Source organism: Sander vitreus, chromosome 7 (assembly GCF_031162955.1).
Source record: "Sander vitreus isolate 19-12246 chromosome 7, sanVit1, whole genome shotgun sequence".
Classification (NCBI taxonomy): domain Eukaryota; kingdom Metazoa; phylum Chordata; class Actinopteri; order Perciformes; family Percidae; genus Sander; species Sander vitreus.
In genome coordinates, this window is record NC_135861.1 from 29,605,977 (window position 1) to 29,615,604 (window position 9,628).

The 9,628-nt window shown below is 40.0% G+C and overlaps 1 protein-coding gene across 1 annotated transcript; it reads right to left on the bottom strand.

Annotated features, from left to right (window-relative positions):
- Positions 1-5,228: 5,228 nt before the first annotated feature.
- On the bottom strand, positions 5,229-6,688 carry LOC144521343 (tubulin alpha chain-like). Its single transcript, XM_078255886.1, has 3 exons — positions 6,553-6,688; positions 6,316-6,464; positions 5,229-6,224 (listed from the first exon to the last, which is right to left on the bottom strand). Exons 1-3 carry the CDS (start codon positions 6,671-6,673, stop codon positions 5,244-5,246), a joined length of 1,251 nt encoding a protein of 416 aa, XP_078112012.1. The 5' UTR covers positions 6,674-6,688; the 3' UTR covers positions 5,229-5,243.
- Positions 6,689-9,628: the final 2,940 nt, after the last annotated feature.

Sequence of the window (9,628 nt, forward strand, 5' to 3'; positions counted from 1 at the left end):
GATTTATCTGCTGATTACTTTCTTGATTGATAAAGCGTTTGGTTTATAAAAGTGATGTTGGAAATGCCAACCACATTTAGATGGAACTAAATTCCAGAGTTGATTAGTCGATCCGACAGAGAAAAAAAATCTGCAACCATTTTGATCGTTTCAGTCATTTTTCAAGCAAAAATAGTAAAGAAAAATATATATTTTCTGGTTCCAACTTCTAAAATGTGATGATTTTTTTTTTTTTTGTCTTATATCATTGAAACTGATTTTCTTTTTGGGGTTTTCGTCTTTTGGATTTCCCCCTGGCCTCTGGGGGGAAAAAAACTGTTTACATAATTTTTTGGGCATTTTTTTTGCCTTTATTCGAAAGGACAGGTGAAGACAGGAAAGGGGAGAGGGGGGGGGGGGAAATGACACGCAGCAAAGGGCAGCGAGGTGGACTCAAACCTCGGGCCGCTGCAGTAAGGACTGAGCCACGTGACTCTTACCAGGGGACTATCAGGGCGCCCCAGTTGTGATCACTCTTTTCACGACTCGGTGATAATCATTCAATCAAAATACAAAAAGGCAAATTAATGGAAATGATGGTTAGTTGCAGCCCTACATTATTCCCACTTACATTTGGCCATCACTTTTTGCTGCTGCAGTAGTCTTGCATAGCCAGACCTATCTCTAGAGCGCTGTGTCAGAGCTGGAGTATGGTCTGGCTATGAGCTTGTTTGTATTTCTTAAACCAATCACAATTCTCCTGGGTGGCGCTAAGCCCCGGATGCAGCGAAAGAGAGAGGGTGTGAGAGAGGTAAACCAGACTAGCAGCAGAATCAAAGATATCACGTTTCTTTTTTTATTCTGTGCACTCTTTTATTTATTTTTTTCATCAAAACCTTCTGGCTGTATTACCCACAATGCAACTCGACCACAAGCCGAAGTCTCGAGCAAAGAGCACTACTTCTTTCTAACTCCACACCCCCAGTTTTTTTTTTTTTTTTCATTTTTAAACTAAACAACGTTAGCAAATGTGTACATTACAACTTTTTCACATATTAGTACTCATGAAAACCTGCAAATAGACTTTGATGTGTAAATACGGTCCGCCTTCCTCATGTGAACTCACTCATATGGATGAGTACCGGTTATCCAGGATCATAGGCTCAGTTAAACCAGCTAACCCAAACAGACTTAAGTTGAACTTGCTTTGTGATACCGACCTCAGAGCTGGAGCAATCTGTGCAGGTGAATGAGAAATACTTCGTATGCGGTTTGTTGTATCGTGTCAGTGGGAGCTGGTTCCCACACAAAATATACATTACATTGTATCAGCTAAAATCATCAAATCCCTCTGCATCTTCCCACATCTGTAATTGTCCATTACACACCGTCAGCAGCCCTGCAACATAAACTCTAATGTACATTCCTCTGTACCTTCCTATGAGGTGCATACAGCAGGTGTCTGCAGCCTTCCATCATTTATACTGCAGACCGTGATGCTAGAAATCTAACGTTACGTAAAATTACTAGACAGGGTCAACTATTAAATCACACATCTGCTGGAGATTGTATGTTTTGTTTTTAGCGGTTGTCGTGCATCTTGTTTTAGAGCCATTGGTGATGTAATACATATGTAAATCAGTCGTGTTTTTCTTCTCCTGCAGGGCTGGATAGAGACTTAAGTTCAGGTTGTCACAGCCTGAACTGTTCAAACTTATTATGCTAGACAGTGCAAAGATGTTAATGAGACACTGATGTCTACGTTCAGGGTATTAGTCACTTGTATTGAAGTTTACTCAGAATCTCAGTTTACAAAAAGTTTCACGGTTTAACCAAATTGGAGCTAAATCTGGTTTAAAGGTTTTTGTAGCGTCTCTGACCAAGGTCTTCTGTACTACTCCTCGCCTTGTTGACTTGCACTATAATGGCCTTGTTCAATACTTGTATGATCATCAATAAAGGTTTCAGTAATGTAACAAAGTAGCGGATTGTTTTGTTTGAAAAAAAAGGAGATGTCGATAAGTCACCCAGGATAAAGGGTTTGTAAGTTTACTTTATTAGTGGTTAATCAAAATTGTATAAATACTTTAGAGATCAGTTATAATTCAATAACTTTTTTGGTGCCAGGTTGTGAAAAAAAATCCCTCTGGCAGTGTTTTTTTTTTCTTTTTATTTGGTAATGTTTGGTAATCCATGAATAAATATGGACATTTTCTAATAAAATTAAGTCTGATTAGAAGTGTTAAGTTATTAATAAATAGTTTAACCTAGATTTTCTGCTTGTTTTTCCTGAAAGAAAGTGGTGGGACTCCCTTCTGAAAGTGAACACTACATGTTGCCGTTATATAAGAGATGTTTAAACAGGTAGCTGAAAGTAATGAATAAATGGTAGAAATAAATAGCTAAAAGTAATGGAGTGAAACAATGCTTCAACCATTTGTCCGAGTAGTAGTAGTAGTAGTAGTAGTATGATGATTGACCAAACCAACCTTAATATTGAAAAATAGGGGTACCTCAAACCAAAAAGGTTGGGAACCGCTGCATTAGAAGGTCTTCCTGGAATTAAAGATCTTAAAAAGACAAGTGACTTGTGGGAGGATTAAAATCTGGCAACATCAGAAGTTCTTATTAATGGCTTATAATGGATTTATAAAGCATTAATAAATAACATTAGTCATTCAAAATCCATTAAGTACAGCCCCCTTTTACAATGTGTGACTTCTTACAAAGTGTCCTGACTTTCTAGCCACGCCGATATGGATGCCAGTGTTGGTTGGCCGATCCACCACTTTGGTCCAAGCTGAAATATCTCAACGACTTTTGGGAGGATTGTCGTGACGTTTTGTACTAACATTCATGACAACGTGTCCTAATGACTTTGGTGATCCCCGAATGTGTCAAATTACATATCTCTTTGCTAATTAGAATGGATTTGTTTTTCATGTGGAAGATTCGTAGCCCCTGTAATTTGTTCACTTTTAATAGATAAAAGTCGCATCACCTTTTAAAGGCACTTCAGTATGTCCAACTGTAAGTGAACGCATCAGCGCTGATTCAGTCTTCTGTTCAGCAGTGATATAACTCTTTATTTAATCAGGTAATGGCATTAAGATCAAGATCTCTTTGCAAGAAATAAGTTCAGTGTGTTGCTGGATCATTGAATGAAATGCCTCAACAACCATTTCGATGAATCCAATGACTTTTCCTCGTGTCATCAAGTCAGTTATAATTCGTTATAAGTAGGGCTGTCAAACGATTAATTTTTTTTAATCGCTGAATTTCTATAGTTAATCGCGTATTTTATCACGATTAAAATTCTATTATTTTGCATTTTAAACAGTTTTTAAGTACATATTAACAATCGAAAGCAATGTATACCAGTGTATCTTCATTGGGAATCAAATGAATGCAAAGAAAGTTACTTTATGAACTTGTTTTTAAGATTTGTAATTATTTATTTACTGTAAACAAAAGAAAAATGTGTGAATCTGTCATTATTGCACAATTCCTCCAAGTACCTAACTAAAAAAACCTATCCTTACCAGAGTCAATATAGTGTTTAGTAACTCTTAAATAATGTTGATTCCTCACTGACGTCCAGTGATCACTGGTTAATGAGACAGCGTTTGCAGCACCTTGCAGCTGTTCCAGTGTGGCTGCTTTCTCCGTGTCGTACAGGCTGTGCGGGGGGGGGGCTGCTGTCCCCCCTCGACGGCAACGAGACGGGTCAGAACATGCCAATCGTAGCACGTCTTTAAGACCCGAGTCCTCTACGATGCTGACAGGTCTGCAGTTAGTTGCCACCCGTTTCTCAAGAGCTGTAATAATTATTTAGGATTTGGTTTCATCCACAGGTCGGCAAGTAGCGCTCTCCAAAATAGTGCTTTGCCTGAGTGGGTAGCATGCTAGCGGGTAGCATCACGTTAACTGTACTACTAAGCTTAGCTCCGTAGGTGGTAGCTCCAGCTTGACGTGCTTCGGTGATATTTTAATTCAGCTTTACACAATGTGCATATGGCTGTCTGGGAGTTTTGGAAAATAAAAAGCGCCATTCAGGATTTCATTGCTGCTGTCTTTCTCCATCATGCCTGCAGCCTGCAGCAGCAGGATGTGTTACGAGGAAGTGGCAGCTTGATGATAAGTAACGGTGCTGCAAAGGGTCAAAATAGTAGCCTGTTAGGCACGACGCAAAACCGAGTGAAGTGTAAAATAAATTAATAAATGCCGGCATGCGATTAAAAAAAATTAATCGCGTCGGCCCTTAATCGCATCGCGATTAACGCGTTAACGCTGACAGCCCTAGTTATAAGTTAAAATACTTTAATTTATAACTACCTATTATAGCTAAATAGAACTCCACAGTGACCGCCCTGTTTAATAACCGCTCTGGTTCCGGAAGTGTTTTTTCCGCTTCAATATTACCATTGACCTTTTATTAAATGCTGATATAAAGACTGTTAAGACTGGAACCAAGCCAACCAGATATGAGATTAATCGTGACCATAAAACATTTAATTCTGCGCAAAAAAAAAACTTATGACATTCCCATGAGCCTCAGCTGTACTTTATGCTTACTGCTAATTACCAACTGTTAGCATGCTAACACACTAAACTAATACTGTGAACACGGTAAAACACCTGCTAAACATCAGCATGTTAGCATGCTACGTTAGCATTTAGCTCAAAGTACCACTGTCTCTATTCAAATAGTCGTTACTACAAACTAACTCATTTCAAAGATTTAAAAGTTTAATGTAAACACTGTTGGTACTGTATTTATTCTGCAAAACGTGACGTTTATTGGTGTACAGCTATTCGTAAAAATGTATTTACTTATACGATTACAATTAACAGACAGGAGGATTTTCATTCTTAATCCCCCCCCCCCCAAAAAAAAATAAATAAAATAAACTAAAAAGACAGGCAACTTCATGTTAGAGGAAATGTATTAAGAGCAAGCTGGCTTTTTATTTTTATTTTTTTATTCACTTAGTCAGAACAGCCTAACTCTTATTTGAAAGACTAACGGTGGAATGCCTTTAATTTGTAGCAATTGTTTCCTGTTTAACTAGCTAGTGCTTTGTCCCTTTTAATACTCTTCTTCCTCACCTTCCAATGCGTTAACTCCAACCATAAACATGCTGATGTCCTCTCTGGTCCTACAGGAGTTTTATTCTGAACAGCCAAACAGGTAATTAAGAAACCGTTTTGGAACATATTTAAGACTGAATGGAATCAATTGTTTCCTGTGTGACTAGCACTTTTTAATATTCCTCTCCTTCCTCCTCTCCCTCCCCCTCAATAGAGTCGACTCCAACCTCCTCATAATCCTTCTCCAGAGCTGCCATGTCCTCTCTGGCCTCAGAGAACTCTCCCTCCTCCATACCCTCACCCACATACCAGTGAACAAAGGCACGCTTAGCGTACATCAGATCAAACTTGTGGTCAAGCCGAGCCCAGGCCTCTGCAATAGCAGTGGTGTTGCTCAGCATGCACACAGCCCTCTGGACCTTGGCCAGGTCTCCACCAGGAACTACAGTGGGCGGCTGGTAGTTGATGCCCACCTTGAAACCAGTGGGGCACCAGTCCACAAACTGGATGGAGCGCTTGGTTTTAATGGTGGAAATGGCAGCATTTACATCTTTGGGCACCACATCGCCACGATACAAAAGGCAGCAGGCCATGTATTTGCCGTGGCGAGGGTCACATTTCACAAACTGATTGGCTGGTTCAAAACAGGCGTTGGTGATTTGAGACACCGTTATCTGCTCATGGTAAGCCTTCTCAGCAGACACAACAGGGGCGTAGGTGGCCAGAGGGAAGTGGATACGGGGATATGGCACCAAGTTGGTCTGGAACTCTGTCAGATCAACATTGAGAGCCCCGTCGAAACGAAGGGAGGCAGTGACGGAGGACACAATCTGACTGATCAACCTGTTGAGGTTGGTGTAAGAAGGACGCTCGATATTGAGGTTCCTACGGCAGATATCGTAGATGGCCTCGTTGTCCACCATGAAAGAACAGTCAGAGTGCTCCAGGGTGGTGTGGGTGGTCAGGATGGAGTTGTAGGGCTCCACCACAGCCGTGGACACCTGGGGAGCTGGGTAGACGGAAAACTCCAGCTTGGACTTCTTGCCGTAGTCGACAGACAGACGCTCCATCAGCAGGGAGGTGAAACCAGAGCCGGTGCCACCTCCGAAGCTGCGGAAAACCAGGAAGCCCTGAAGGCCGGTGCACTGGTCAGCCTGAGGACAGAGAGAGAGAGACAGTGAGATACAGTTATGTCATTTAATTCAAAAATTAGGAACGGATCCCTCCTGATATCAAGCTACCCACCAGTTTGCGGATCCGGTCCAGCACCAGGTCCATGATGTCTTTGCCGATGGTGTAGTGTCCACGGGCGTAGTTGTTGGCAGCATCCTCCTTGCCGGTGATCAGCTGCTCAGGGTGGAACAGCTGGCGGTAGGTCCCAGTACGCACCTCATCTGAAGAGACAGATCAGAAATCACTTGAGGGTTTGACTTTATTAAAAAAGGTAAACTATGGCATCTATATTTTTTAACGAGAGTTTACCGATGACAGTGGGCTCCAGGTCGACAAATACAGCTCTGGGGACGTGTTTTCCAGCTCCAGTCTCACTGAAGAAGGTGGTGAAGGAATCGTCTCCTCCTCCAATGGTCTTGTCACTGGACATCTGTCCGTCCGGCTGGATCCCATGTTCCAGGCAGTAAAGCTCCCAGCATGCATTGCCAATCTGGACACCAGCCTGACCGACGTGGATGGAGATACACTCACGCTGGAAAGAATCAAACAGTCATTTGACACATTTACCATTAAATATTGCCAGACATCTATACATTTTAACATTTATGCTTGAGATCATCACAACTAAAATACTAAGGTCCATAGGAAGGAGAGGAAAAAGAAATGGACTATTTGTAAAGAACCAGATACTACAACATTATGACATTATAACAAGCTTAGCTGCTGCTGAAAACTGATTAAAAAAAATTCTTTAAAATACAGTCTAGTCAAGTACAAGCTGATTGCCACTGTGGAGGGGTTTTACTCAATGTTATTAATGATATACATCATGTTTCAGATGTCCAACTGCGGGCTGTATTGAAGTAGGCCTACTATGACCAGCCAGCTAATGTTAGTGCTATGGAAACGTATGGAACACGTAACGTTAATAAAGTAAAAAAGTGGAACCAAAATGTCGGATACCGCTGTTAGACTATCTGCACGGCAGAATACATAAATACATCTGCCATTGTTGGCTTAAATATCAAACTTTGGTTGAATATGTTGACAAGAACATAGATGCCAGTGTGACTGTACAATGTGAAGTTTAACTGCGACGTTTCCCAGAAAATAGCGTTCGCGGGTCTTGTTCTGTTAAGGTGCGTTCAGTTGTCATTTTATAGCTCGGACTTTCTAGTTTCTAAAGATACCGATAAATAAAATACCGGATTTTTTTTTAACAGAACGGCTTATAATTTAATGTTACGAAATTTATATTTGTACGACTTCCTTATTTAAAATACTTAGTAATAAGATATAGTTTGGACAACATACAATTGGTGATATTTCTGAAGTGACGTTAATGTTTTCAAAACAGTAGCTACAACAGTCATATCTTCTGTCAAGCCAATCCGAGGGAGAGAAAGGCAGAGTTAAGTTAACGTTAGGGCGGGATTTGCCTTCACTCGCCATTCTGGGGAAAATACTCACATACCAGGGGCATATGGGCTCAGGAGTATTGAAAATAGCAATTAAAACGTAACGTTAACATTGCCACAAAACATTGTCAACTGCTCTTCACATTAGCTAGCTAGACTTTTCATTCGTGGCAATATTAGCTTAAGCTAATGGCTAGCTAGCTAGTTATCTTAAATTACAAACAGAAGCGCAGTGGGTCGGGTTAAATCAAAACGAAAACATCCTATTATTCCATACTTACCATGTTTTCTGACGTTACGTCCTAAATGTGTTGAAATAAGGATAAAGAGACAGATTAAACTCTCACAGCTGCGCTTCAAAGAGTGCTGCGTGAGACGCCATGACACGAGTTTCTAGGCGATGCCTTTTATGCTCACGTTAAAAGCGGGAAAGAGCAGCTGAATGCGATTGGTCCAGGGACAAAAGAGCTCCTTTCCTATTGGTTACCCAAGGCCACTCATTTTAAATAGTTTTGCAATGTTTGCAAGACTGTATGGCTGCAGCCTTTTTATTTTTTTATAAATCTTTATTAAATCTTTACGATACAAACAGTAAAAACAAGCAAACAGTCATTAATACAGAAGAAACACAAGTCAAGAGCAGAGCCAGGGGGAGTTTCAAATATGTACATTACAAATAGAGCATAACTGAATGGTTTTAGCAGCTTTCTTATTTTTTTAATCAGAAATGGTTTTGATGTACTGTTCCGTTTCCTTACCAAAAGCAATAAAATAAGGTTTAGAGTTACTAAATTTGGCTTTGTGAATATATTTCCCTAAAATGATCAATAAATTAATTAGGTATATTTTTTTTTTTTTTTACTTTTGTTGTCATGAAAACCAAACAGTACATCTTTCCACAACAAAGAAAAATCAGAGACAAGTTTATCAGTGTATCGGGAGAGCTCTTTCCAGAAAGTGGTGGTGTAGGGACACTGCCAGGACAGGCGCACCATTGTTTCTGGACATATTCCACAAAAAGAACCGTTAACACATATGTCAAGCTTAAACCTAAGGAGATATTGCTTAGCAGGATAATACCTATGTATGATTTTGAAAGAGACTTCTCTTGTATGGCTGCAGCCTGGAGCTTCCCGTGTCATGCCATCCCGCCTGGTGCAGTCCCGAGCTTCTACTTTTCAAAATAAAAGCTCGCGTCTGGAATAAAATACTTTAAAAAATCTTACTTTTCAAAGTAAAAGCTTCCCCGAGCTTCTACTTTTCAAAGTAAAAGCTTCCCCGAGCTTCTACTTTTCAAAGTAAAAGCTTGCGTCGACTATCATGCTAACAAATGAAATACTTTAAAATATATTTGGTGTTTAACTAAACCATAAGATAAATGCAGACTATCATGCTAATGAATAAAATACTTGATATAGTTGGTGTTTTTTTTTTTTTTAAAAAACAGTAATGGTAATCATACAAATGAATACTTAAAAAAAAAAATGTCTTAGATAAATGCAGACTATCATACTGATGAATAAAATACTTAAAAATATATAATGTCAGTCTATAAAATAAATGCAGATTATAGGCAAACAAAAAAATTCATTCTATGGCTGCAACCTGGAGCCTCCCGTCACATGCCCTCTCGCCTTGCTGATAAGCAATTGTATTTGCAGCAATGTCCCAGTGAAGTGTGAAAACAATATAGACTATAAAAATAAAAAGGAGTATTGGAAAGAGTGTAACATCCTAACATTATAACATTAGACCCAGCACCGGAGGTCTGATCCCCATGATCTGATCCCGAACCGCCAGTGACAGATCTTTCTGCCAGATCAGCAAGCTTAACGACAACAGAAAGTTTGCTGGGACCAGACTTTGGCGCTGTACATGGGACGCTCCAGGCTGCAGCCATACCCACCTCGACTTTTGACGTGATGCTCCATTTTATCTGGAAAATTTCCTGAAGTTCAGCAATATAG

Bases quoted from the DNA above. Each gene is read 5' to 3' on its own strand.
- LOC144521343 (XM_078255886.1), bottom strand. From the start codon at position 6,673: ATGTCCAGTGACAAGACCATTGGAGGAGGAGACGATTCCTTCACCACC. The intron at 6,465-6,552 runs GTAAACTCTCGT...CTGTCTCTTCAG, and splicing joins CCTGGAGCCCACTGTCATCG to ATGAGGTGCGTACTGGGACC. The intron at 6,225-6,315 runs GTGGGTAGCTTG...CTCTGTCCTCAG, and splicing joins TGGACCGGATCCGCAAACTG to GCTGACCAGTGCACCGGCCT.